General features: G+C 39.9%; 1 protein-coding gene across 1 annotated transcript; it reads left to right on the plus strand.

Moving 5' to 3' along the window:
- Window positions 1-280: 280 nt before the first annotated feature.
- arhgef33 (Rho guanine nucleotide exchange factor (GEF) 33) lies at window positions 281-14,253 on the plus strand. The gene is made up of 17 exons (XM_085477164.1): window positions 281-437; window positions 3,191-3,234; window positions 4,619-4,783; window positions 5,132-5,250; window positions 5,444-5,592; window positions 5,694-5,756; window positions 6,227-6,353; window positions 6,877-7,009; window positions 9,507-9,614; window positions 10,010-10,102; window positions 10,385-10,533; window positions 10,640-10,729; window positions 11,033-11,211; window positions 12,157-12,617; window positions 12,709-12,933; window positions 13,106-13,245; window positions 13,399-14,253. The coding sequence occupies exons 1-17, from the start codon at window positions 398-400 to the stop codon at window positions 13,526-13,528; spliced, it is 2,415 nt and encodes an 804-aa protein (XP_085333290.1). The 5' UTR covers window positions 281-397; the 3' UTR covers window positions 13,529-14,253.
- The last annotated feature ends 538 nt before the right edge of the window (window positions 14,254-14,791 follow it).

Here is a 14,791-nt window from a genome sequence, read left to right on the forward strand (position 1 = left end):
TGCACCACAACAACTGGAATGTCCATTTCAGGCGTTCTCTGTTCAGTGCAGCTGTGTAAACTATCCTCATTAGCAACCAGTCACGCCTCCTTAAATCTAATGAGTTGGCTACAGTATGTGACTTTATGATGAACAAATGTCTCTCTCTCTCTCTCCTCCTGATCTTTCCCCTCCATCCTTCCACTCTCTGGAGACAAGGACCTTTTTGTACGAAAGCGAAATCATAGGACTCACATGCTTTGGACAAGAGAAAGTGAACGATCACAGCGAGAGATAGGGTTGCTCAGAAGAGAGGGAGGCAGAGAAGCAGAGTGAGGTCATTCAGAGCTGGAAAAGGGACTTCAGAACTGGACAGCTGTGAAGTACACTGTACCAGACTGGCCAGGATTATCTGAACATGGAGAGTGAGAAAACAGAAACAGAGGAGAAGACAGAAGGTAAAATGAGCATTTAAAAAACTTCTGAAGAGATGTTTCAGACAAGTATTTGCAGCTAATATGCATAATATTCAGTTTATTCTTACTTTCAAAAACCAAATGCTTAGTCTTTGTCTAGAAACTGCTACTTACAGCTTGTCAAAATTCAAGATATCCTCTTTATTATGTGTGTTTTCAGACCAGCAGGTTAATATACTAAATTTATGGGGACATATAAAAGAATAAGGAACGCTTAGTAAAGTTTTTCTTTTTCTTTTTTTTCTAATAAGACAGGGCAAAACCAAAAAGAATATTTTTGGCAGTTCAAAATGATTTTTTTCCTTGCATATATCAGATTTTCTTCTTTTTTTTCATCATTCCTTTACATTTCAATCAGTCCTGAAATATTTACTGGGCTGTGATACCAAAATTTGCATAACCAGCCACAAAGCTACTTTGCCTTTCTTGGACCAGCTGCATCTGCAAAGATGTATGATACAGGGATAAAAACCAATGAGCAGCAGTAGTGTTGTAAAACAAACCTTAAACATAAAGCCTGGTGAACACATATAAATAACATTATGATATCTTTGTAAAATTCTTAATTTTTAAGTATTTAATATGGGTATTAAACAGGGATTATTTAGTTATTTTAATTTATTTTAACAGTACATCAAGATTGTGACCTACAAAAATAATTTTAATTATCCTTCATTTAATTCAAGCAGGGTCAAGAACCTTAGAAGGGTTTACCTAAATGGGATGTGGATGATTTTAATGTTATCAATTACTCCTGCTTGTTTCCTGTTTTCACAAGCCAAAATGTCTGCTGTTTCACATCAACGCTAAAGTACACCAAACGCAGCTTTGACCTTTTTGTCCTGATTGTTGGTTACCAGCTGAACGCAAGCTGTGATTTAGGTTTGTTTGGAGAACAAAGCCAGCGTGTATGAGATGAACTAAACATGCAGTCCAATGCTATACCAAAAATATGTCTTACTATCCAGACAGTTGTTGCTACTTGTTACCAAATGAGACATACAGTGCAGAAGCAACATCAAAATGTCACAAAATCCTTTTGGTTTCCTGATGGCAATAAATTTAAATATTTTTTGCATCTTCTGTTGAGGTCACTGTGGGACAGATGTTGATGTAACATGTTGACGTCAACTTTTTTGGCCTGAAACAGCTGAAGCCAAAAGCACAAACTCAAAATGCCAGAGGAAATTTGACAGAGAGTCTTCATTGTGGGACACATTCCTTGTTTTGCTCTTTCACGGACGAGAAGTGTTACTCATATTGTGCTCATGCTCCTCATCATTTATGCATGATGATATATGTAAAACGTGTTTCGTATGACCCCGTGCAGTTTTGACAGTAGCCTCGACCTGTGACATTTTCGCAACAGACACAAGCATTGTACTTTTCTATAACCATCAACTGTGCCCAAATGCATGAAATATTTGCCATGAACCACACTGCAATGTTTTTGTTTTTTTACCTTTAACATAGGAAATGCAGACACGCTGAACGGTGAATAATATAAATTCACACACTAAGTCTGAAGCTGCCGTGATGCTGAAAGCAATTTGCAGCAATGTGGTGATCACCAAGCGACTACAGATGAAAAGATGCTGGTGATGTGAAGTGAACATGGCTCGTGATAGACTTCAAGACCAGCAATGTGACTACCAATGAGAGTGAGGAATACTATTGATTGACATATGGCATGGTAGTCAAGCTCTTAAGCTGTGTCCACGCTGGAAGCAATTTGCTTGTCGTGCATTGCTTTACAGTCGACCGTGTGCAGAGGTTTCAGATTACCCGTTACCTAGGTAACCTTCTAATATATTTACTACCACATTATGTCAATCAAGGGTATCCTGTTCTCTTATTGGTAGTAATTCGCTTGCCTTGAACAGAGCCCTTGAGTAAGTGAATGCTATTAGAAAAAAGGTCCATTGGAGTGAATGGACCTTGTTGAATCCCGCCCACTTTGCATCACCAGCAGTTACTTTCCCTGTAATTGGTTGAAGTTGCCACATGTGGATACAACTTTAGGTTACACTGAGGTTGATGAAAAGAGTTTAATGCAGACATTAATGACTTTAATCACACGACAGAGAAAGCTCACGGCGCAGGCTTTTTTAAACTTTGAGTGGGTTGAAATTCATTTGACGTTTACAGTTTGTTGAAATTACATGATCACAATTCTCTGTAATTCAGAGCATTTAACAGTTACGCCGAATTTTATGATTCAAGACAAAACATGAAACTCACTGAACTTTTTGGAGTCAGATAATATGAGGAGCAACTTTTCTTGTATATAAAAATATATTAAAAGTTTGTTATTTTATAGAATATCATCTGTGTAATTTATATTTATTCTACTTTAATTTTTGAGATGCATGAACCAAACCTGTTTTCTGTGGTCTTTTGTCCTGAATAAGTGTGATAAATAATCTGTTAGCGATGCCAATTATCAATGATGTAACAAGTAGAAATTCTTTTAACTTAATCTTTTTTTTTTCTTTGAACTTAATCTTACATGATGTGTTAAATGTCTGAGAAAGAAAAGGTAAATAAACTGTTAATTTACATGTGGTGGGAAAAAAGGGGTTTTCTTGTGGCAACCTCTTTCATGCCTTTTCCATACTTGCTTAACAAACAAACGCTTAACAGTGGATTTGTCTGTGGATTCAATCAACATTTTCACAGAAATTTAGCAGATGTTGTGTGGACACCACACTCAGCTTTTCATGTTTTCTCCTTAGATACAGAGGGAAATGTTGAAGAAGCTAGCCAGGGGATTTCTCAGGTAATCAAGAACTTTTAAACACTTCACACTTCATATTTATTTGTTTATGCCTCATAATGGGTGAGCTAAAAAAAAAAACATGAATAATCCCAGCTTTATTATCAAATCAGAACAAGCTCATTTAGACAAGTTACCAATAAATTACATAATATTTGGTTTGTGACTTAAATTGTCTATTAACAACCGAGCCTTTCTGTCACTATTTATCAGAAGACGCAACAAGATGTTTCTTTAAATAGTAAAACTTTTATATATATATTTTTTTTACATTTTTAATACATTTTGTGTTGGTGACTTTGAGCAAACACTGTGCTCTTTCTAGAGTAGATTTTGCTCAAGATATCAACATAACCAGTGCTGGCATTTAGACTCACTGTGCCTCACACTTTTTAAATTTAAGAATATTTGATTGGTTTTATTTTATGATGAAGTGAAACAAAGAGCAAGAAGAGTGAGTTATCCAATGTTGGACTCTGCAGACAAATAACCCAAATCAGAAGACAGCATATTGCCCGAGATAGTGAAGCATTTTCATCACAATGAGTATGGACTACCAAAAGTGAACAGAGCACACAAGAAAAATGCTGTTTACAAAGTTTTAAAATAAAGTTTCGGCTCTTTTAAATTTGCACCAGGTCTCATCACATTTTAACAAAAGCTCTTATTTACTCACAGAGGATGTGAAATACTTTATGAATAATTTATAGTACAGGACTCACTTGTACAGTATAAGAATTCAGTCTCCAAATTGAGTTCACTTTAGCACATCATGCTCTCTTAAGTATTATTTAAATAACACTCTTATTCAGATTAACTAAACTCAATATTGGCAGCTGATACGAGTAAATACTAAGATCTATGCATTGCAGTAGATGCAGATGCTTCTATGAATCATTATTTAGCCACTCCTTAGAGCTGTAGCCTCCAGGTGTATAGACGCATAGTCAGCTATTACACAGGAATAAGAGCAATAAGGCAAACAGGACAGATGGTCTATTGAGTTTCCTGCTTGATGCCTTTCACATGACCAAGAGAAAAAGAAAAGCAAGAGAGCGATGGAAAGATAGGACAAGAGAGAGCTGCAAAACCCATGTAATGTTCCCATGAGCTGATTCAGTTATGCCCGTGAAGTAAATTCAATCAGCTATGCATGAGAAAACTGAGAATGGAAGAGCAGAGAAAAAACAAAGCAAGATAAAGATTTCTCTATGTATGGAATGTAATCAGGGAAAGGTTAACATAATGATAAGGGTTTAAAAGACAGCACAAAACAAGTCAAAACGCACCAAAAGCACAAAGAATCAAGTGTAACAAAGTTGTAACAAAGTTGGAGCAAAGCACACTGGTGAAAACATTACATGTTAAACTGCTCCTTGTGATGCAGCTGTGGGGTCTGGTGGTTGAGCTGCGCGAGGGGCTCCAGGCGGCGCTGGGGGAGCTGTGCGAGCTGCGTCAAAAGGACCACGGTTTGGAAGAGAAGCTGCAGGCCCATCAGACTGATGTGGATGATAAGATAATGGGCCTCAAGAACACGCTCAACACATTTAAGGTGCTGGAGAAGCTAGACAGTAAAAACACACACATACACAGTCTACTCTTGGTGTGGCCTCTGAAACATAATTTAGAACATCTGACTTGGACTCTGTAAACTGTAAACTAATTTAATTAGGCAGGAAGGCAACTCTTTCAGACTCTCACACTTCTTTTCAACAGGCAGTTCAACATGGACTATGTTGCTAATATTTTTTTAATGTGCATGCATACGAGAAATTCTCTCTTTTGGATTTGAATCCCAAATTCTCCCCTTAAAATCTGACCCTGGTACTTCCCATTTCAGCATAGTGACTTTCCCAGTCTACCAAAGTAAAACTACTGGCACCTTTTAATCTTCTTGCAGGAGGAGCTGAATGTGGCGTTGTTCCACATCAGGGACATTTCCAGCAGACAAAGAGATGTTCAGAAGAGGATAGAACTGCTGCACTCAGAAAACAAAGATATGATGTCAGTTCCACACAGGTAGGGCTGCAACATTTTGAAAAAGGTGCTAGTTTTAATAAATGTACACGCATATAAAAATTATTCACAGTAATTATTCAATCATCCCACTCAGCTCCCTAATGGTGACCCAAAAAGTTCAACTTTCATATGTAACTTTGTCAAATAAGCGCTCTTTTTAATTCTCCTTCACCTGTGCTGATCGGGCCACTAGCAGAAAGAGCTCCAAGGCTGATGTGCTGACAGCATCCAGTGATGAACACATCTGTGTGCCCAGCCAATCAGAGCTCAGTGGTATTCAGCACTTTTTCCCCAATATGCAGAGCAGCGGGTCACCGCCGAGGAGCACCACGTCGACTCAGAGTGAGTCTGTGTATTTCAACATTTACTATGCAAAGAGTGTAAGCGAGAAAATGACCGGCTCGTAGAGGCAGTTTGCTCATACTAGTGTTTGTGTGTTGCAGCCTCCACGTCTGAGCAGGACCAGCAAAGATCTTGTCCTGAGACCAATAGTCAGACTGAAATAAGTAAGAAATACACCTGTTTCTGCTGATAAACATACTACTGTGGGTAGTCCACATATCTATGCACGGACCCACTAAACCACAGTCTCTTTTTACATCCTGAATCATGCATTACTTGGTAGTCAGAGGAAGTTTAAAGGCAGAAGTAGGTGGATTTTACCACCTCCAGACAGAACTATGGGTAGGAGTTTCACCACTCTTTTTAATTTAAGCAAAACTCAATATATAAATATAATTGTTAAAATGGGATTTTAGTCAACATACATGACCATATAAAAAGGTGTTTTAACCAGCTTTTGCCTTATGTTTGATGGCAGGTTTTATAACAGGTGCATATTACAAAAAATATTATACACAGGTAGTAAAGGCCAGCCAGTAAGCCTGGCCCCCTTTGCAGTTGTCTGTCTTTTATGGTTATAGAATAATCCTCTTTATTCTCAGAGTTTAAAGTAGATTGTGTTCTGTATGTGCAGATAAAAGACAGAGAGCAGCCTTGGAGCTGCTGGAGTCTGAGAGAGTTTACGTGTCCCACCTTTCTCTGCTTCTGAAGGCAAACATCTCCTTTAACGGATCAGAAGCCCTCACTTCCAAAGACAAACGGTAAAGCCTGCTGACACCCTAAGATGGCTCGATTCAGACTGATAATTGAAGAAAAAGACATGTAAAGCAGTTTTTTGGAAAGAAGAAATGTCCCAGCCACCACTAACCCCTACCTGATACACACACAGAGACACACAAATCAACACTCGCAAGAATATATTCCTGATCTAATTTGAGTGCTTGCAGTGAAGGGTGAACAGGAAATAAACAAATTAAATAAAGGCACATTGTAAACACCAGAGAAGACACTCTGTTAAAGAGACTCCACACAGCTTGTTAATGCAATCACTGCTTAGCTTCAGCACACGTGCTCCCAATGACTGAAAGCACCAGTGAAATGGTGCCATCGCTGAACTGGGTCAAATGTTATTTGTGAATGATTGTATTTGTTTTAAATTGCTTATCCTGCTGTCAGATGTCTGCCACACAAGATGGCACACTAATTGACACAAATGCAGGTTTTCTCACGTTTTGTAGGAATGTTGATGTTTATAACATCTGCTGCCTTTTGTTCTACTTTTAGTCCATTTCCCAGCTCTTTGAGGTTTCTGATCCAGCAGCACCTTGAGCTCCTTCATACTCTTCAAGAACGTGTGCTCAAATGCCAGTGGCAAGGCATCATGGGAGATATATTCATGAGGCTTACAAGTAAAGAGGTAAACACAGAATGAGAGCGCAAAACGAAATGTGGATATTGTCCTTTTTGATGTGAGCACCATCTACTGGTAAATAAAATGAAAGTCTTTGAATTCTTAACATCTTTTAAACCAGCAGGCAGTGAATGCTACATATGCACTCCCTCCATTTTTCTAATAAGGTGTTGATTCAATATCAGTTATCTGAATCTATCTTTCATGGACTTCCTTTTCAGCTTTCTTAGCCTGCGCAGTTTGTTTTTCTATGCTATGTTTGAAATAATATAAGAATCTTTTAAGTGTATTTAGGCATTTAGAATTGGTCAAGACCTGCAGAAGTTCAAAGAAAGCATCAGACTGGGAAAAAAGGTGATTTATGTGACTTTGTATATAGTATAGTTGTTGGTGCCAGACAGACTGGTCTGAGTATTTCACAAACTCCTGATCTGCTATGATTTTCCAACACAATCATCTCTAGGGTTTAGAGAAAATATCCAGTGAGCAGCAGTTCTCTGGGTGAAAATGCCGTGTTGATGTCAGAGGTCAGAGGAGAATGGCCAGACTGCTTTGAGTTGATAAGAAGGATATACTAACTTGTTACAATCAAGTTATGTGTCTCTGAATGCACAACATATCAAACTTTGAAACAGCAGATGAATATATAGTGGTGGTCTGTCGGTTGAGAATTGGAAAATAAGGCTACAATTCACATGAGAATACCAAAAATAGACAATAGAAGCCTGGAAAAACATTGCCTGGTGTGACGAGTGTCATGGCTGTGTGCCGGCAGGCAGGAAAAAGGACCCAATATGCAGACTCCTGGAGGAAGAACTTAAACTCAAAAGTCCACTGCTTTATTGCAGGCAAACGTCAAAAACAGAACAAAACTAGGAGGGCTGGAAACTGGACTGGAAACTAAACACACAGGGCAGAATGAGGATACGACGTGACACTAAGCACGGGGAACACGGGGCTTAAATACAAAAGGCAGTAACACAAAAATGAGACACACAAGGCGAGCACGGCTGGGAGCAATCAAACCTGACGAGACTGAGGGACACAAAAGAGAATACAATGACCTGAGACACTGACCTTCAAAATAAAACAGGAAACAGACTGGCAGAGAACTAAACCCATACTAAACACTAGAAATCAAACCACAAATAAATTATACAATAATAATACACAAAACGCTGGCTCACTGACCCAGGATCGTCACAGTGAGTCTCAATTGCTGCTGTTTCATTTGGATGCAGGATCAGAATTTTTGGTGAACAATATATATACATGGATCCATCCTTCCTTGTATCAACTGTTGAGGCTGTTGGTAGTCTGGTAATAGTGTGGGGGATATTTGCTTGGCATGCCTTGGGCGATTTAGTACCAGCTGAGAATTGTTGCTGACCATGTCCACCCTTTTATAACCAATGTACCATCTTCTGATGGCTGCTTTTAGCAGGATAACGCTCCATCCAGTTTACATTATAGATGAGAAGCTGACAAATTTGCAGTAACTGTGAGATGCTGTCATGTCAATACAGACTGAAACGTCTGATAAATGGCTCCAGCACCTTGTTGAATATATTAAATGAAGAACTGTTTACACTAATCTGACAGTGAAGGTTGGAGGTGTAAAATGTGTGATGATGGGTTATAAACACGTTCAAATTCATATATGCAAAGTGCTTATGTCTTTAGTCTCTTAACTTGTGACTGTAGCTTTCAGCCATAAAACGATCCAATCATATGGTTTCCAACCTTCAATGAGCACAAGGTCCCCTTCTTGGCAGGTCTATCCCAATCGTTCTCCTGGCTTCCAGCTCACACCGATTCTAGAGCAAGATGCTCCCCCCCCCCCCACCACCACCACCAACCTGTGTGCTGCTATCATCCACTCTCTTCCTGCTACTTTCAGACCAATAAGCATTCTCCAACAGCCCAAGCAGTGAAAACCTCTGCAACAATTTCAGCTGAGAACAGTCAGATCTGCCATCCTGCACAGTGGTTTTCCTCACAGAGGTTTCCTTGCATCCATCCTCCAGTGGGACTGGCAGTCCTATTAGGATCATCTTCTTTCCTTTGTCAAAATATTGTCAGGTGGAAGTATAGTTTATTCCCCAGGTCCACCTTCATATGCCATACCTGTGCAGTCTGCAGGAGGGTGCTGTTGATCTTCTTGGAGGAGAGTGTTTTTTCTCCCTGCTAGATGAACTGGATTTATGGGATGGGTGTCCCACGAGTCTGATGCTTTTTCAGTTCATCCTTCTCCAAGGTGTCTGCCAGTGCTCTAAAGACTTGGCCGTACTCCCAGCTGTAGCTTCCCTGTACAGTCTTGCATCCCCACGAGTGTGTCTCAGCATGACTCTCCTTCAGCACTCTGTCACCCCAATCTGTGCAGATTTGATAGTGCAGGGAAGTGTTTCGTGCACTAAATGCAGGTAGAGAGAAATGCAGAAGGTCTCCAGTGTATATAAAGAGCATGCAAACTCAGGCAGTATATCTCTCCTTCTTCCTCCAGAGTGATTTCTTGGATTTTTATGTGTCCTACCTGAAGGAGCTTCCAGACTGTCTGTCAGTTGTCAACATGCTGGCCACCAGCTCCATGAAGTCTTCGGCCTTGCTTGAGGTAACAGAAAAATGTGAAATATGACAGGTTTTGATATTAATTTTAAAAGCACAGAATGTAACATGACGGGGCAGAGCAGGGAGGACAGGATGAAAAAGAATACCAGCATACTTCTAAAAACAAAAAAAATCCAGAAACTTACAGCTCATATCACCAAAAAACGCCAGCATATCTGTCGATTTCTGATTTAACTCTCAGATACTCTCAGAATTGCTTGAGTGGAGGTAACTTAAGTATCTGGAAGCCCTGTCAAGTTTCATTTCAAGCCTTGTTTTATATAAAAGCTTCAGACAAATGACGAAATTCACAGTCCTTACACCTGCTGTGTTTTTCCCTTTGATGCTGATTGGTCCATCTGTGCTGCATTGTGCTTGACTGTGTGGTGCTGCTATCAGAGTGACATAACAGGTGATGAATCCAAACCCTCCCTCTACACTCTGCTGCTTCAGCCAGTTCAGAGGATCCCTGAGTACCTGCTGCTTTTACAGGTTGGATCAACACCACTGCCAGAATTGTCCTTATATGTTCATATCCTGCAACACACAAACTTGATACAAATACGATACTCTGAAACCATGCAGAAAAAGGTTATCAGTAAACAGAAACAGAAATAAAACGACAATTAACAACTCAGTATTATTACAACCGAAGATTAAATCTGATGTATGAATATTTAAATTGTCTATCTGTGTGTGTGTGTGTGTGTGTGTGTGTGTGTGTGTGTGTGTGTGTGTGTGTGTGTGTGTGTGTGTGTGTGTGTGTGTGTGTAGGGACTACTTAGGCAGACTGATGCAGAGCATCCAGACTACTATCTGCTGCTGGTGTGCATACAGCAGTTCAGGGCTTTTACTACACAGTACCACCACCTCCTCCAGCACAATCAGGAGCTTCTGCTGCTCAACCGCAAGGAGGTGAAGAGGTCAGGATTACCATCTTTCGAAAAATATCAACTTTAAAACAAACATTAAACAAAACATTTTCAGTGTGAAGGAGCTTAATGTTCTCTGTGCTGTGCACCCCTGCAGGTCTACCATGAAACAGCTGTTAAAGACAGTAGAGAGTGGGATTCAAGCCAGCAACACTGGCTCACCGTACCCTTGCAGCAGTGCAATGCTGTGAGTATTCAGTTTACCGGGCATTTAATGTAGTGTTTACATGACTCAGACATTTCTGTTAGACATTAATAAATGAATAAGAGTTAAAGCTAAGTAGATTATTCCTGGAAAGCAACAGACACACATAAATGCTTAATATTTGTTATTGCTTTCTCATTTAAAAAATATAGGTATAAAAGCAGTTACATACTCGCCATGTTTTCCTACCAGTCCAGTAACCTTTCAGTATTTCTTGATTTCTTCTGTAAAAAGCTGTCGGGTGCTGCTGTAAACAAAGTTTATTTCTTTGTTTCTTCACTGCAGGGAACATGCCAACCAGGTGAGGCGCAGAAAGCAGTGTCTCCTGGAACAGATTCAGTCGCACCGTTTCCAAGATTGGGACCGAGACCAAGAAACTGAAACTCATTGCTATGATGCAGAGTGGCCCTCCCGCCTCCCTTTCTTCAGCCATGAGCTGGACTCACGGAACCACAAACCAACAGGTCAGTAAAATAGTTCAATAAGAGGAGATCATTAGAAGGAACTGAGCGTGATTTAACGAAATAAAGAATTCCCAGCAGAATGGAAAAGGGCAGGACCCCCCCAGAGTGTAGATGCTGGCGGTAATGAAGATAAGTTGGGGGCTTTGGTGAGGTGGAAATGGGGAGGAGGTGGATTGCACAAAGGAGACTGCAAGAGAGACTGAAAGTTGAGCATTGCAATTTAAAGGCTGATTGAAGAAGAGAACAGAAAGATGATTGGACTAGAGCAATGATAGTGGCATGGAGTTTTACAGCGTGGGAAAGTGAATGTTTCAAGTTCAATTTGTTCTCTCCCAGCATTCAAATGCAGCCCTTTGGAGCAGGAATTAACACCTTTCCTTTTAGACATCCTCAGACAACACTTCATACTTCATCATGAACTTTTTTTAAAAGTGTAGCTTCAAAACGTCAGCACACAGGGCCACTACAAAGGATGTTTATCGCACAGGATGCTCTGGTGTCAGCATGCCAACCGACTGGCTTACCACTGTGCACATTTTGAATAAGAAGTACCAATTTCATCAAAAAACCGAGTCAAGTAAAATTAAAATCCAGGGCACAATTGAGTTAAACTCATCGGTATCTATCTGATGTCCCAGGTCAACTTTTACATTATATAGTTTTAAATCCATTGTTTGTGGCTTGATTGGGGCTTGATGGCTTGATGATTATTTTTTTTAACCACATCCTCTTTAAGAAAACCTAAATACAAAACCAAAGCAGTATTTGGGCATCTCCTATCACAGTATTTTATTCAGCGTCAGACAGATGATTCCCCAGAGTAATTTTATTTTTGGGACATGATGAAACTTCCCAAACTTCCCTTTTCCCCAACTTGTCATTTTGGTTCTTATTTTACATCAGTCAACAATTCAGTTTTTTGTTTGTTTGTTTTTTTGCTTTCAGGTCTTGGCAGCATCCCAGAAAGTGAGCCCTCTGAGAGGTCAATGTTGTGCCAGCATCATCTGCCTCCCAGACCTGCAGAGTTCCGCCAGGTTCAGCCGGGATCTGCTCTGGCAGATGCCCTCGGAGAGTTTCTCCTTCCTCCAGATCCCCCTGGGCTGGAGAACCTCTATGAAGAAGATGGAGGCTCTTTTCATGACACCTCTATGTTGGACCGCTGTTCTTCTGCCTCTTCTGATTCCTCCATTGACATTGCCTTTGTGAAGTGCCCAAAAGCCCCCCCAGCGTCACATCACGGAATAGCAACAAATGTGTCGACTACCCGCGATGTTTTTGGCAACATAGGAAGCCAAGGGAATGGTTATAGCAAACTGCCCAACCGTGGTTGTGTCTCTCCAGACGAAGCTGTTCTTATGCGTCGCAATCAGCATCGCCCCCTTCAGGCCAGCCAACGTAAGAGCAAGGTGAGTTTATTTGTAAGAGATATATAAAAATATTGAAGAATCATTTTTGTAGATGTTCATAATCGACATGTATGCCATCTCTGCTGTTAAGTCACTGAATGGGCTGCAAATGGAGAACACAGTGAGTGGTCTGGATAGTGGACCTCTATCAGACCATCTCCAAAGGGTGGGATTGGGCAGCCATGCCAAACTGGAGCGCCAGAGCAGTAAAGGCAGCAAAGGAAGTTCTACCCCCTCCCGTAAGGTCCAGACTCCCTTGGCGAACAGAGCGGACAATGACAAGCAGAGCCCTGATCTTCATGGACTGCTCAGCATAGTGGGTTTCAGCAAACATCTATTATTAAAGAACTATTATCATGTCTGTACAGGAATTGCCTGTTACATTTTAACATTAAAACCACAGAACCTGACAACATGAAATTCATATTTTTAGTATTATTTCTTAATTTTCTTGGTAAATACTGAAATATTGTTTTCAACCACATCAGGACACAGGAATCCAGTCATGGGGCGATGAGTCCAAGTGGAGGAGTGGGACGGAGGACAGTAACCACACCCCCTTCAGCGAGAGGAGTCGCAAAGACAAAGGAGGCTTTAGGAGCTCTTTCAAGAAACTGTTCAAGAAAAAGTAAGAAAGATAGTGTAGCATCATGGAGTTAGACACATGGCTGGCTTGGCACTGCAGTTTCTTTAACTTGAAGAAACAAAGATGCCAAAAAGAAGGCAAGATTGAAAGGAAAAACATGTATTCAATTTAAACCCTTTTCTTTCCTCCTAACAGAACTAGTGATGAGAAAAAGGAGAAAGGAGGTGAGAAGACACCAGAAAGTCAAAATAATGGTGAATATGAGTCACCGGGGAAAAACCCCAAACTGGTCCAGCTGGAGATGAACCGCGGCACAGCTGTATGAGCACTGCTCTGCAAACAGGCACTGTGACACATGAACAAAGATGCTGTATAATACATGCATGTACATCATACATATATACTAATGAGAGAAAATAGAGGCTGTTTTTCCTTTCTTTAAAACTTATAGACGCTGTATAAACACTGTACAGATATAAGCAACTGATTTATGTTTCAATTACAAAATCCTTCACACTGAGGGAAATATGATGCGGTTATACAGTAAACATTGAGCTCTTTTGCTAATATTCAGTGTTATTATGTTAAGCTGTAGAGCGAAAGACTAGCAAAAAGACAGGCAGTAAACAACATAAATTAAACAGGACTCCATGGTTAAAAACAATATAATTTTGTGTCAGTTAACATTAGATGTGTGATGAATGGTGCCCCACACTGTAAAAAGTCTCACTCCATTTCTTTCCTCTATAACATGTTCCTTTTTCTTTTCCACCCTGACAAAAACGTTGTATCGCACGTTTAAACAGTTTCACTCCAGCTCATCTTTCTTTCTTTCAGTCTTCTTAATGATTTTAAGCAATACCCAGAATTACATTGTTGCATATACTCAGGAGAACAAATACTAAGCAGGTAAAATCTGTGTATGTTTGTTCGTGATTAAACATTTTGCTGAAAGACAGTAATGTACATTTTTGTCATTGTGCTGATTATTTCTATGAATTGTTTTGTGAAGAAAGACGAATGTCAGAATTTTGAATAAAGGTCCAGACTGTATAATTTGTGGAATCTGGTTCTTTTCCCCTAATTTTTTAAGTACTAAGATTAAAACACTCAGTCTGAAAACAGAGTAATATCACTCCCAACTTTCTACAACAGTTGGACAATCTCAAACTACGAAGACAAACTTTGGTGACACTAAAAACTAAATACATCCCACGATTCACTGTTGCCACCTTTCCAGCAATAATTCTGAAACTTTATTCTTCAGCCATAATGTAGACGTTTTGCTGCTATGCTTGAGGTAACTGGGCCTCATTTACTAATTTACAGCTTGTATGCACAAACCTGCGTGTACAGGCCGCTTACAAAATAATTTCTTGGCACCATTTCGTAAATTTTTCTTTTACTGCAGTAAATGTCTTACACGATCCTTGCCCTCCACCCGTTTTCTCCTTGTCAGGTTGTTTTTCACATTAACCATTGAATATCAGACACTATTATTTAACTTCTACAGTCAGACTTTCTCCTTTTTTTTTTGTCTTAGAGATGCGAACTTCTCTTTTACAACTTCATCACCACGATAATATCA

This window comes from Copadichromis virginalis, linkage group LG13, assembly GCF_057382275.1.
Source record: "Copadichromis virginalis isolate Kocher_CV1m ecotype Utaka linkage group LG13, C_Virginalis_male_GT1.1, whole genome shotgun sequence".
NCBI lineage: Eukaryota > Metazoa > Chordata > Actinopteri > Cichliformes > Cichlidae > Copadichromis > Copadichromis virginalis.